The 14,826-nt window shown below is 43.9% G+C and overlaps 1 protein-coding gene across 1 annotated transcript in view; it reads left to right on the top strand.

Moving 5' to 3' along the window:
* Positions 1-1,508: 1,508 nt before the first annotated feature.
* The window catches only part of kif5c (kinesin family member 5C), a 48,714-nt gene continuing 35,396 nt past the window's right edge, over positions 1,509-14,826 (top strand). The window contains exons 1-2 of the mRNA XM_088606255.1: positions 1,509-2,087; positions 13,196-13,283. Of these exons, the coding sequence (XP_088462381.1) occupies positions 1,962-2,087; positions 13,196-13,283 (214 nt within the window). The 5' untranslated portion in view covers positions 1,509-1,961. The remainder of the gene's footprint in view (positions 2,088-13,195; positions 13,284-14,826) is intronic.

Genomic DNA, 14,826 nt, shown 5'->3' with positions numbered 1-14,826 from the left:
CTGTATCTGCTAGCGTTCGAGACAGCGCCGGCAGCGAAAATCCCCGGTTCCTGGAAATTGATCCCTTCACGTGGAGTGGCGAGCTTTTTTCTTGTTTGTTAAGTCTTTAAAAACTGTGGCTTTACCAACTGGTATGTAGAAGTGCAATATTTTGTTCATATGTATAACTTTCTGAATTGATATAAAATATATGAGCACATTCCTAAGAGCTCCACATACAGGAGGACCCTACTGCATTCCCCACCTTGGGAACCATGTGGCAGCCATTCTGTGCAGCAAAATGCTTCCTAACTGAAGGGGTCTTTTAAAGACCGAGTAGCCAGGACCTCAGCTGAACCACACGGATGCTTCTACAGCAGAGTAGTGCCCTCTGCTGTGATCGTGTGTCGTTGGTTTGGAAATTCAGAACCACTGGCTGGTCCACCAACACCCTGGTCTGCCATCCCAGGCCTGATCCAGCCAAGCCTGACTTGGCCTCTGCAGTCAGTGAGGTAGACCTCAAACCTTCAGAAAACGCACAGCTGCAAGAATTCATTAATTAAACATTACTTTCCTTAAGATGTAAATCTCTCCGCTTGGTCCCCAAATCCCAGAAAGATCATGGAATTTGTCTTAATTACATAAAAGCCACATCAAGCGAACAGGCCAGTTTCCGCATGTTAAATGATGTGTTTCTTGTGTTTCTAGTTCCCAGAAGGTTTCTGCCTCTTCTGTGCTGATACAGAACTCTGTCCCTCCACTGCCAGAGGCCCCTAATGAGCAGCTGAGTGAAAAACTTGTTCAGTACATCAGCCATTTCCCTCTCCTTGTCTAGACATTTACCAGTTTTGTCCCTAATGGATTTTACCTCATGTGCTTGTTTTGCTTTTGTGGTACTGGAAGAATTTATTCTTGTCTTTGTTAGCCTCTATTACAATATTCCCTTCAATTTCTCTCTTGGCCTTTCTGATATCCTTGGCTTACAATATCCTGTAGCATACTAATTTCATTAACCTGCATCCTGTTGTTTTTTTTTAATCCCTCTGTTTTCACAATTGAGTTGCTGAACCTTTTCAGATGCTGTATTTTTAGCTTTTGCTTTTCTCACTCTCCGGATACATGTCCCCTGTACTCCGGGAGGAATCCGTTTAGACTGTTGTCATCCATTTTCCACTGAGCTTAACACCTGGGCCGCTGTGGAGGACCTGGCGGCTCCTTCAGAAAGGCTGCCGTCTGAGTCCAGGCGAGTACGCCCTCTCCGCTCACGACTGCACAGCGAGACACAGCGGCAACCGCGTCATTACACTGGCGGATGACACCTTGTGTTTTACACCTTTTGTTTTTTGGACAATGGCGAGACTTTCCGTAAGAATCCCATTGTACCAGAACCGGTTACCCACGGCAGTAAAGTTCACGTTCAAGGAAGGTCGCACTGGATTCTGCAGAAGAACTACGTTGCCCAGAATACCTAGGTGAACCGACGGAGTTTATGATGTAAGGCGACGCCACGCCAGCCGGTGTGTGTATGTGTGTGTGTGAGAGAGAGAGTGAGGAGGAGCAGGGGAGGAGGCAGATCCAGAGGAGGGAAGGTGCCCGGTGCTGTTGCTGCGGGGTGACGGAGCGCGAAGGAGGATGCGATTTCTGAACTCCTGAGCTCTGAGCTGCCACCGGCTTCTCCAACACAGGGGGACACTGCATCCCCGCCTCCCGCGGCTTCAGCCTGCCTGCAGGGACTTGAGTGCTGTCCGCAGGAATACATGTCTGTATAGATGCATTCTTGTCACACCTTTCAATGCAAGGAGATTGCAGAGCCGAGCGGCTGGTGGGCATGAAGGGGAGCAGCTGATCTGCAGCAGACGACCATGGTGTTCTGAGGCTGACGCGACTCTCCTGGGCCTCCCCGGCGCAGTCTGTCCGTGCTTTTGCTGAAGAGGTTGTGAAGGAAACTTTGCATTATTGCGCTCTTGCTGGGGTAGACTGAGATGGCGGACCCAGCCGAATGCAGCATCAAAGTGATGTGCCGATTCCGGCCGTTAAATGCAGCCGAGATCGTAAGGGGCGACAAGTACATCCCCAAATTTAAGGACGATGACACGGTCGTTATAGGGGTAAGACCTTTATCTCTGTTTCTCACGTTAATTACCGAACGATGGTTGAGGGCATTGTTAATAAACGGGGTTATAGCTGGAAACAAGGATCACGCTTGCTTTAATGATAATCGGGACGCTTGCGGTCCTATTTATTTTGCGTAATCCGTCAAAAATCACCGTTATTTGTTTCGCACATCGGTTTGATCAGTTAGGTATGTGATTTTGTGGGCATTTAAATCTCCTTTGCTTTTTGACAGTTTCTTGGGCAGCAAGGGCAATGAAATACTTCCCGCTGATCATCTTCACAGCATGAAAATGATGTTTGGTAACGCGTCTCTACCTGGGTGTTTGCGGTGAAGAGCACGTTATTGGTTTTATCGTTATTTTGTTATTTTCTCCAATAAAGGGGAAGCTCAAACACGTGCTTGGTTGATTTGGTAAACGGTTAGTCAAACATTGAAGTACAGTTTGTCCGTGAGGGTCTAAAGTGTGAATCGACGCTGTTCGCAGCGGTAATGGATGTGGGAGAATAATTAATGGTCTGTGAAGTTTGCTTGTAACGCCGGGAGCTGCATCTATTCACAAACGGGAGCACGGAAAAGAAAACACTGTGTCGGAAATGTCCACTTTGTTGCGGATGTCTGTCCGATTGGTCCCGCAGCTTGCAGGAATTGCCTAGTGATGGAGGTGTTCGCTCGAAAGGACCCCCAGGCGGCGGTATGTCGAGAGCGGTGTTGCGGGGTTGCCTCACGGCCCGGCCGGCCTGCTCGGTTGCGGGTCCGGGCTGTCCGCTCGCTGCGGCAGCTCTCGCGCCGCGGTCCGGAGTGACGTCATGGGCGGGCGCTGGACTCTCGCCCATCTGGGTGCCCGCCGGCTTTGTGCTACCTGATGAGACTGCTTTCCATTTTCACTTTTTTTCAAAAAAAATTTGGGGTTGGTGGTGGTGGGGCTGTTAGATTACATAAAATGACGGCTCCTGGACCACCGGCATCCTTTGCTGACAGAGACGGAATATGCGTCTTTCTAATTTAGGAATTATGACTAAAGCGCGCTTGACACAGTGAACCTGCTGGCAAACAAAATTAAATAAACACAAAGCTGTACATTAAATGGTTGATCGCTTACTACAGGCGATGCTGACAAGATGATGGATTTTCGAAAGACTTCTGGAGCGATGATGGATGTGCGCAGATATTTCTGTTCCAGCAATACCAAGAGACTGTACCTTACACAATATGGCCGCACCCTGCCCTGGAGGTAGAAAACACTGCTGTCTGCTGTACAAGACACCCCCCCACATTCCCAGGATTGCCCTTGACAATTACAGTACTAATTAGAGCTAGAAACATTCACGCTGTAGTGACGCCATGCTTATTACCTCCTTCACAGAGGGAAAAACACAAGCAGCAAGTTGTTCTACTTCAGCCAGGAAGCGCTGAAGCGGTAATGGACTTTGGTTTGTGTTATTATTGGGATCTGTGCGCAGGTACAGCAGTGAGAACAAACACCATCGCTTCTGAATCCATTCCGTTTGAGGTTTCATCTTTAATTAACACCTTTGTGTTTTTTTTTTCATGCTGACACTGAACCGAAGCCATAACTTAAAGGCACAACTGCCGTAAATTAACATTGCAGAGACACTCGGTCCATTCTAGGATTCAACATGTCAGTGAATGGGCTGAGATCTAAAGAATGCTGAATCAGTGAGGCAGTCTAACTGCAGCAGAGCTCACTGGTCTGTCACAGAGCACAGACAGTGAAAACACTTATCTCCCCACTGTCAGGGTGAGGTAATTTCGTTGCATTTTGAACTCTTATGTAATAAAAATGAAACGAGTGACTATGAGCACAGTACTCTACTGGGTGCAGAATTTTGCCTCGAGAACTTGGCAGTTTTGTTTCACGTTTAAAAAAATCTGTGTCAGTTTTAACACATGAGATACTCTTTGAGTAAAGAACTTGCAGAAATGCCTGAAAGCACACACACCAGCCTCCTGGACCAGGACTGGCTGACAACAATCTCACCGTCGGACAAAAGGAGACGTTCATCCAGTTTTTTGGGGAAGATAAAGGAAGGCCAAAGGATGCCACAGTGGGAAAGAACATTTTGGAACAGAAGAGGAGGAGTAAAGATAAGGAGAAGCCAGAGAAAAGGAGGAAAGTGCGAAGATGCAGAGAGGAGCTGGGATATGTGATGTGTGTTAGCAAATGTATCTGCCTGTGCGGAGATGGACTTTTAATTGATGATTCTGGACGTCTGCTGTTGGCTTTGGCAATCGTAGCGAATGGAAAGTGTGCTGTTGAAAAAGGCTGTAAAGATGGTTGTCATGGTACCTGAATTCAGACGAACATCGCTGCACCACACATCACTTCTGACAGTCCTGTTGAATTATTTATTTTAATTTAGAATTTAATAACCGGAGAACAAAAGCAATGACCATTTCTGATGTCCATTGTGTTCTGTTAATGTTTAATATTTTGAATTATAGTGACTGATGATTAATAACACACAACTGAACAATAAACTTTCATTCACAGACAAGATTCACGGTTAATTAAAACATAAAGGAAAAGGGAATTCATATTGCTTTATATTTTCATTTCTTTCTTTCACTGGAAGGGTACTGGATATGCATTGAAAACAATTAACAAATAACACAGGTCCACAACAAGGGACAAGCTGGGTTTTTTAACAATACTAGAGTCACAATAAAACTGTGCCGTTTTTTGCATGTCACAGAAGTTAAAATTAATATCCCTCAGCTACCCTCTCTAATGGTGAAGAAACAGCTTTAATTTGCTTTCTTTCAATTGTTTTTGTTGTTTTATCATCTCAGCAATGAATTACAATTATAAGGCAATAAGAATATATTTTAAATATCTGTATAATGTTGTGCAAGTCCAATAATACACTGTAGCTCTTATACCACTGTACATCAAAGACATATGCATATGGCAGTTTTCATTCCCATGCCTAAGTTCTATTCATTTCCCCCTCATTCATGCTGTTAATTATGATTTTAAACCTAATTGAGATGTGTATATCACAGCAGTGAAAAGGATGCTTGCTGCTTTGGAGAGTATTTTAAAGAATCCGATAATTACGATGCTGTGATCAGAATAAGAATTATTAAGATGGAAAAGCCTCCAGGTTGAAAATAATAATGTGATATGCAGTACTTTTAATCTACCAATGGCGAATGTCAAGAAAGAGGTAAAAAGACATGATAACTGTCTAACTCTCCTCTGATTAGTTTTTAAAGTGACCTCTATTTTATCAGCTCGTGGCGTTTGTCCTGTAGGTGCTTTTTGCAGTGTTGAAATGAATCAGAATGACTAGGAAGGAGCTGATTCCATAGAAATATTGCAATTAATATGAATGTGATGGCTTCACTGACTCACGGCATCTTCAGTGCTGTGTGTGGACCTATAGTGTGAGATCTAACTTCATTAGGAGTGTGTTGAAATTATAATTCCTATGCCTTGGGCTAGAAGCCATGTGGGAGAAGGGGGAATAATGAAATTGCTGTTACCTTCCATTGCGACTGCAGCAACCAATATGGAAGAGCTCCAGAGCTGTGTATCGTGAAAATGTCCTCTTGCACAGCCTTTCATAGGAAGAGCAGTTGTGAAGTTGTGTATCGGAGGGACAGTCCGTTACTGCGCCATGAGCACATCCAGAGGTCCTCAGCTGAGGCAACAGCCCAGTCCAGGATGATTTCCGCCTGCCTCCTCACATACTGACAGGCTGACAGATGACTGTGCTGTTGAGGGAAGCACTGAGGACCTCGTCTTGCCCTTCTCTGGTGTTCTGCGGTTGTAGCTGGACCCGGGGCCATTAGTGTTAATTGTGGAATATGACATTGAAATTGTGACCCTCTCCCTCCCTCCCCCTTCAGCACATTCATTTTTATATTCATTTTTCTGATGATCAATTAAACAATTAAGGATCTGAGAGTAGGAACGTACTGTAACACAGTGGACAGGACTGGAAAGGCTATGAGCTGAATAGGTCAGTCCTCAGTATCAGTTTCAGACTCTTACTATAAGGTTATTTCTTTGCTTATTTCCTGGGCACAGAAACTTTATTGTTGAAATATATAGTAAAAGAAGCAATTCTTTATTATGTATTGTCTTGAATGTAAGTCAACTCAAATAAAGGTGTAATCCAAGTTCACATAATCTATAAATCAGTGCACATGGCCTTCAGTTCTTCGTTCGTGGTGAAATCTGCCTGTTTCATTGTGATAAAGACTTGCTTTTATGCAGGAGCGTGATGAACTAATAAAAATCACTCCTACTCTTTCCTTTAAACCCACACAATGACATGCTTGCCTGGGCTGTCTGAGCACTCTGCTGTCATGTGGAAAGGCTGATTAAATGGCGTTTTCAGGATCCTGCTGTCACAGTTCTGAAGTCAGCTCCTGAAAGGGGGAAGGAATGGTAAACATGTATTTGATGTTAGACGGTATTTGGGTCAGTCATTTATCCAGTGCAAGATACTCCCTATTGCCAGTCCTCACTGGCTTCATTTATGTCGAAGGTGTGTCTGGAAGTTCCTTCGAGCTTGGAGTGGAAGTGAGAAGATGGCACAAGTCTATTCGAAATGGGCTTTAGAGCACTCTCCTGTTCTGAACACGACCCTTACAATCAAAGCAGAAGTAAAATAAAGGGCTCGTCACTGAAAAGTGAAGAGAGGAGACTTGGCGAGGAGACGTTGTGTAGCGTTGGACCCAGGGTGTGGCTTCGGTGGGCGATAGAGATGTCGTTCTGCACTTCGCTGCTTCAGCACGTTCTCCTCATCCTCCCCCCGACTGGTCCGGGGCACGAGACACCTGCGCGACACCGGCTGGGGCTGGGAACGAGACCTCGCCGTCAGAAGCCAACAGCAGAGAAGAGACAGAATAGATCCCCAGCCCCTGGGGGGATGAACGGCAGCACGTTCCTGCCGTGTCAGGTGTTGCTCGCGTAGGCAGATGCGTCTGCGGGTATTAGTGGGGACCTGGAGGAGGTGAGCAGCTGTGGCGCTCTGGAGTCTCGAGTCCACAGTCTCTGGATGTTGGCGCAGGTCTTCCTTGCCTCTTGTGCAAGACCTGTTTAGAATTGTGCTGCTGTGGCTTTCTTTTCAGCTTAACTTCTGGCTTTGCTACGGACTGCCTCATTAAAAAACGTCAGCTAGCTAATTGGAGCTGCGGCCTGCTGTGCGGCGATTTCTTATGAATCTCATTAGAAAGACGCTGGGAAGAGCAAGCCTGTGCCCTTTACAGGCTGCAGTCTTTGGCTGATGGAGCACGGTGCCCGCTCTGCTTGACGGCGGGAAATGTAGTGTTGTGGGTACGCCTCTGGCCCTCACTGCAGACAGTACTGTGGCTCTTTGCCCGGGTGTCTCCGGTCCACCCAGCTGTATGAATGAGCACCAGTATACCCACCATAGGCACACATTGGAGCACCAGTATACCCACCATAGGCACACATTGCAGAACAAAGCATGTCAATAAAAACAGAAAGATGTGCCTGGTACCTCATATTAAAGACTTCAAGTCCTGGAAGCCCTGGAGCAAGGACCACCCTCCTTAAAATGAGACTTGTATCCCTTTTGTTTCTCCATAGTGGAGAAATGACCTGTAATTGTAATGTATTGCCTGTAAGCCTGTGACGAGAAGGAGATAGCGAATGGGATCTGATGCCCTTTAATAAACCTTGTCCGATCGTGGTGCACCTGTGCAGTCATACAAGCCCCCAGGTGGTGTGGTAGCACCTCAGCGCACCTCTAGGTTTCAGAGGAAGTCAGAGAGCCAAGACGATTCATGAGCATGTTCTTGTGGAGCCAGCTTGGACTCCAGCTCTGTCATTTTCCAAAAGACATGATGTATGTAGTTTTGAGACAAAAATAACAGAATGATCTTTACCAAAGACTTTGACAGAGACTTTTCCCAAAAAATGCGTAAAAAGTCCACCTGCAACTCAATTGCTACCATCTCATTTTTAACATTTTAGATTGTTCAGGAAAGTCAAATTATTCCAGGTTGTGGGAAGGAGTCAGGCAAGACATCTGTTTTGTCTGGAGAGTCCCTGAAATGTTGGCCGTCATATTGATGCAAAGGTAGTGACAACAAGGAGACTGGCAGCAGGAGCTCTGGCCCCAGTGTACCAGTCACAGGATCTACAAAAAATAATTCACAACTTAGCTTGCAGGAGGAAAAATATGCAGATTTGTGTTGGCAGTAAATCAAACTTTGCATAATTGTGAAATGGCAATGTAAGATACCAGGTATATATTCATAGTTTGCTTGATTACAGAAAAGATATGTTGAAACATTATTTAAAAATGCATACTGTATATCTTATTTCCAGATACTTGTCAGCATTTAAATGTACTGATTGAGTTAAGCTCCGTTAAACTTTTAACCAAAATGTAAAGACCATCTTTGCTGGCTTTTTAATTCATGCCCATAGCTGCCTGTGTTCTCCTCCTGGGATTAGGCAGAGAGCTGTCAGATATTGAAATTGTGACACAAGAGGCTTAATTAAAAACAAAATAAATCAAGCAGCTGGCACATGTACAGGCTAATAACTGTGCTTGGCCTGTATAGTTTGTAATGTCATTACAAAGACAGGAATGAATATCAGCTAAGTGTTGGGGCAGAGCAGTCCTGAAGAGGGACACAGGGAGACTCTGTAGAGTGAAGATCTTGTGACTTATGAAATAATCACTGGCATCATTAACAACAGCATCTAACAACATATAGATTTGCAAATCACTTGTAATATCCCTCTCCATCTGAAACCTTATTTTTTATATCTTGCTGTCCCTCATAAATCAGACCATTTTAAATGTATTATTCATGACTTTATTTTAAGATAAACACTATTTCAATGTTAATTGTCTGCAAGATTGACATATTCTTGTGCCTGCTGCTGTAGCAAATCTAAAGCCATTGAATGAGTTAAACCAAAAAACTCCTGGTGGAGGTGATTTATAGTTATAATACTAATATAAAATATACAATAAAAACTACATGTTAATTTCCAACAAACAATGTAAGTTATGAAGTTTGTTTGATAATGAGCAATATATCCCTGTGAGAGAGTTTTTAAAAGATTAGTGGGATGACTGTAGCAGAAAATGTGTTTTTATTACCCTGTAATCCTTAGATCTATGAACATTATTTGATGTTGAGCAGATACACACCTGTGGATCATCCGGGACTGTGACTGGAGGCCTCCCTGTGTCTGTTAGCTCTTGTTCCACTTGGGCCCTTGATCACCAGTGTTAATTGCTGCCTGTAAGTGATCTGCTTGCTGGGGTAGACTTTTTTTTTATACTCGGCTTCAGAAATACCCTAATAAGAGTGCATTTATAATAATTATTAGCAATTTCAGCACACAGAGCTTCACATGGTCATTCCTCAACTTTCTGATTTATCATTTGCTCCCTTGTGTTTGACTAGATGTCCAGCTGATGATGAACAGCCACGGGAGAATGACACTGTACCAGACCTCACACAGTGATCCAGTGTCGCCCTCCTGCCCAAGTCCAAATAGTTATATATCAGCTTTGCTCACCTGAAACTCACCAGTTAGCAAAGCACTCTTTACCTGACAAACCTCATTCAGCACCCGGAGAGCTGAAAGCGAATTTAAAAAGGGGCAGCAAATAGAAGATTGAAATAACTGCACCTGTGATTATGTAAACCCAGAAGACACAGTGATTACCCTCGACCAGTGCTGAAAAACTCTGTGCTAGGGTATTTCTGAAACCTTCACCTTCTGAATCAGTGCAGTTTAGACTGCTAGTACAGTACAGCTGTTTCAGGCACTGTTTAGTTACTGGGGGTTAAGGGCCTGGTTACAGCAGAACCCAGCAGACAGACACTGTATTTTTCTACCCTTAACTTCAACCTTGGACTACAAATTGTTACAATTACATCAAATAGCACACTTGCACAATGTGTTTTGCAAATCTCGCCTTATTGCCGAGACAGCCAGTAAAAGGAGGCTCTACAGAAACTGGGCAGACCAAACCGGACATCAGCCAGACCAGTAAGAAAGTGAGATCTGCAGCCCACAGCCTACAGCACTTTCACTCTGGGCTGTGTCTGACTCCAGTAGGCCTGTCCCAGGTTCAATCAGGTGTGTTTGTGTTTCTGTTTGAGGTTAATGGTTTGTAAATTGTTAAAAGAATTATGAAGGAACTGTAGTACTGGAAATTGGGGAGCATCCTTTGAGAATATATAGTGAAAGTCATTTACATCTCTTTGTAGTGGTTGATATGCTGTATGTACAGTGAGAGCCAGTTCTTTTCATCCCATGAAGGTGTACGCCTGCAGTGCATAACTTGAACACTTTTGAACAGTGGATTGTGAGACAAAAAGAAAAAATGCATTGTCGAGTATTAGCCTTGCTTCTTTTTTAAAACCTTATTTTGCGGAATGCTGGAGCAAAGTAGAGTGATACTGACCAAGCCCATTCCCTTGTCAGCAATCTGAAACAGCAGCAGCGGTTTCTTTGAGGAGTCTTGCTGTATTTCTGTGCTTGCGTTTGGTCAGCATATTTATCGAACAGATAATAAGGTGTTTTTGTTGCCTTTAAATTGAGAAGCTGTTCAATATCCCTCAGACTGTGCTTCCCTGGGGGGGGGGGGTAATTTTCTTTTTGGATGGCTTGGTTGAAGTGAGGCTTGCAGCTCCATCTGTAATCTGTGTCTCCATGGAGATGTAGGCTGCCATTAAGCATGATTACAGGACATTGCAGTTGGGGGTTTGCGCTGGACACCTACTGAATATGTATTCTCACGATCGATTCCCCACTCTGGCTCGTCTTCCCTGCTAGTGGACTAACTAAGGTATCGACAAAATGGTGTAATCTTTTTCCCTAGCTATGTGAGACACACAAAAGAACTCCGGAAACAGAGCTTCTGAAAACCGATTTAAAGACAGTCTGTTCTGAGCGTGACTTGGCTTCTTTCTGACATGCACATGAAGGAAGGAACCCAATTAGGTCTCATTAGATGGCTCCTGCAGATCTGTCTAATGAAGGATAATGAAGAATAATTTTGAAAAAAAATATTATTTTCATTTTTCATTCCTTTGATGAATGAAGGCCAAAAGAAAGAATTTCGTAGTAAATTATATTTCGTAAAGTCAGAAATATGTTTGCGATATATAGATCTGATGTCAGCTTTGTTTTTTGATGATGATCTGATGTCTGAAAACCATCTGATGTCAAGAGTCAGATAAAGTGTTCAGTGTCTTTTGTGTTCAGTATCTGTGAGCACATTGAGAATGCACTCAGTAACAGCTAGCACGAGGAGCTGGCCAGACAGACTGCTGGCGCAGAAATGGTTGAATCAGAAGCAAAGCTCTCGTTCAGCTCTCAGTCAAAGGTGCTTTGACCCCTGATATTAGACTGGTAGGTGTTCTTGATGAAGCATGCTGATGAAGGAGTTCTGCAAGCAGTGGGGGTTATAGAGTGATGCAGTGCCAGTATAGCCCACCTGTTTCAACAGCATTGAAAACTCAAGTGTTAAACAGCAGACACCAGTGAGGGGAAGTTTATATCATACACAAGCTTGCCACTGAAATTCAGTTATTAAATATCAGTGTGATCTAATTATTTGTTAGGACTTTGGTGTTCTTAGAACATTTGAAGATTTGCGTACCATGTACTGGTGACAGAAAGTACTTAAGTGTTTACTTCATTATTGCCATTAAAGAGTTGCACTGCCAAATACCTTCCTTCATCACTCTTCACTCATTAACCTCACGAGCGTTTTTGTTTTATTGATGTTGGAGTTGTTTCTGGGGAAGAAAACGGTGTATTCCTTTGCTTCCTTGAGAAGGATGTGGTCAGTATAGGGTCACTATGTGGTCAGTGAGGAGCTGCAATTGAACAGCCACTGGTTTTTGTTTCTAACTTATCCTGGTAAATAACGTAGAGAGCTTGCGAATATGAAAAGATACAGTATATAAAATGTTTTAAACCGAATTGTGATTGTCACGGAAGGAGGCAATGTTTTGAAGGGTTCCGGGTGCAGTTACAATGGAGTGATAACCATCGTCTGAAGACAGGAGTCCTAGGAGCTGGAGGGCTCCTCTCGTTGTGCACTGGCAAAGAAAACACGAGCCGCTTTCAAGACAGTGGAGGCAGCTCAAAGAATCCAGTGAGGAACCACGTCCCTGTCCGTGATTTTTCCATGGTTTCCGAGTTGCCACGGGTTACCTGAAGTGGATGCCAGCGGCCTTGTGAGAAGCTGTTTCTATGGCAACGGGGCCCAGCCGGTCTGCTGTCACCCCTGTGACCCCCTGGCAGCGCCATGAACTCGAGAAGCAGGGAGCACAGCAGCCGGCAGGACCCTGTCTTTCACGCAGAGTACACATGGCAGGAACGTTTTTTCTCTTGGCCATTAATATTATATTGCATTTTTTAATCACTGCATTAAATCACTGCGGTTACAAACGAGAGGATTCCACCCATCTGGTCCTTTTGGTAGTTAATTGATCTCAGGATCTCATCCCGCTGTTTCTCGAAAGACCCCGGCGTTCAGTTTTCAACAATATGGCTGGGTGTCTTGTTCCACGCTTCCACCACCCTTTGGGTAAAGACGTGCCTCCTGCTCCCTGCTTGCAATTTTAATTTTAATTATTTTTAAATGGTATTAATTAAGTGTTTATTGGTAACCAAATGGCAGTCTAAGAAATCCTGACTACGTTCTCTGTGTTTCTGCATTTCTCCAATTACTAAAGTAATTAAACGGTAAAGGTGATTAAAACCATAAAGGTATTTTTAAAGTGTTTTCTTTGTTTTCATAATATGTGAAGTAGCATCCCTTCTGGGGAAAAGCTGCTATGCTCAACAACTTTTCGGGATTTATTTTTCTTTGTCGCATGGGGAGAATGGGCAAAGTTATTAAAACGAAAAAGTCTGATGTGCTTGTCGTTCTGACTGTGGGTATGCTAAGGAACAGGTAAAGGTTCATTCCACGCTGAAAGGGAAAGAAAAGAAAAACAACGTTTCAGTGTACTCAGATGACCACCAGGCATAGTCTTCTGTTTTCAGCTGTGTCCTGGCTCTGTGACATGCTGTTATATATGTCCTTTGACTAATGGCATTTTCTTATCTGACAGGGCAAGCCGTATGTCTTTGACAGAGTCCTCCCTCCCAACACGGTTCAGGAGAACGTGTACAACGCCTGTGCCAAGCAGATCGTTAAAGGTGCGTAAAGGAAACAACCTGGATACAACCTGCCTGGTCCTGTCAAGTCTTGAGGCTGCTGTCGGACTGCATGAACAGCTCGTGTACTAATACAGATTGACTGGCACTCTTTGGAAGGTCTTGTCTGGTATATTAAGATACAAGTTTATTAAGATGGCTTTTGGTCTGATAGTGATTGAGGTACTCTTAGCCCCTTGTTCTGACTATAACACAAAGTGATAAAGGGAAAGCAAAACGAGTCCAGAATCCATTAAGGTCTTTGCGTTTACTGAAAATGTTTGACAAACAATACTGGTGAAACAGCACTACTCTGCACCTGGAATACAGCTCGTGTTTTGTTTTAAAATGGGAGCTTCGCAGGGAGTCACCCTTTGGAAGTGTGGCACTTGGCCACAGCTCAGCTGGGTGTCAGGACCCCTCACACAGTGAAGCTGTCCTCTTGCCTTCTCCCCTCCTGACTGCACCTGCTGGACTCAGAGAGGACGTGTTGTTCTCTCGCAGTGGTTTTCCACACATGTGGTTTTGTTTTCGGTTTTACATTACCACACATCCCATGACAAAGGCTGCATGCCCCAGAGCCCGACTCCTTCCCACCGGAGCCTTCCGGGCTGCCATCCATGTTAGACCCACCCTCTTCCCCTCTGAATGCCGGCAGCTGTGGAGTATTGCTGTACTTGTGGAGTATTGCTGTACTTGTGGAGTATTGCTGTACTTGTGGAATATTGCTGTACTTGTGGAATATTGCTGTTCTTATGGAGTATTGCTGTTCTTGTAGAATATTGCTGTACTTGTGGAGTATTGCTGTACTTGTAGAATATTGCTGTTCTTGTGGAGTATTGCTGTACTTGTGGAATATTGCTGTTCTTGTGGAGTATTGCTGTTCTTGTAGAATATTGCTGAACTTGTGGAGTATTTCTGTACTTGTGGAGTATTGCTGTTCTTGTAGAATATTGCTGTACTTGTGGAGTATTGCTCTACTTGTGGAATATTGCTGTTCTTGTGGAGTATTGCTGTTCTTGTGGAGTATTGCTGTACTTGTGGAATATTGCTGTACTTGTGGAGTATTGCTGTTCTTGTAGAATATTGCTGTACTTGTGGAGTATTGCTCTACTTGTGGAATATTGCTGTTCTTGTGGAGTATTGCTTTACTTGTGGAGTATTGCTGTACTTGTGGAATATTGCTGTTCTTGTGGAGTATTGCTGTTCTTGTAGAATATTGCTGTACTTGTGGAGTATTGCTCTACTTGTGGAATATTGCTGTTCTTGTGGAGTATTGCTTTACTTGTGGAGTATTGCTGTACTTGTGGAATATTGCTGTTCTTGTGTAGTATTGCTGTTCTTGTGGAGTATTGCTGTACTTGTGGAATATTGCTGTTCTTGTGGAGTATTGCTGTTCTTGTAGAATATTGCTGTACTTGTGGAGTATTTCTGTACTTGTGGAGTATTGCTGTTCTTGTAGAATATCCCTACTTGTGGAGTATTGCTCTACTTGTGGAATATTGCTGTTCTTGTGGAGTATTGCTGTACTTGTGGAATATTACTG

Source organism: Lepisosteus platostomus, chromosome 14 (genome assembly GCF_059453375.1).
Source record: "Lepisosteus platostomus isolate fLepPlt1 chromosome 14, fLepPlt1.hap1, whole genome shotgun sequence".
NCBI classification, from domain to species: Eukaryota; Metazoa; Chordata; class Actinopteri; order Semionotiformes; family Lepisosteidae; genus Lepisosteus; species Lepisosteus platostomus.
The sequence above is the reverse complement of the archived record's forward strand: the minus strand, read 5'-3'. Positions and strand labels throughout refer to the sequence as shown.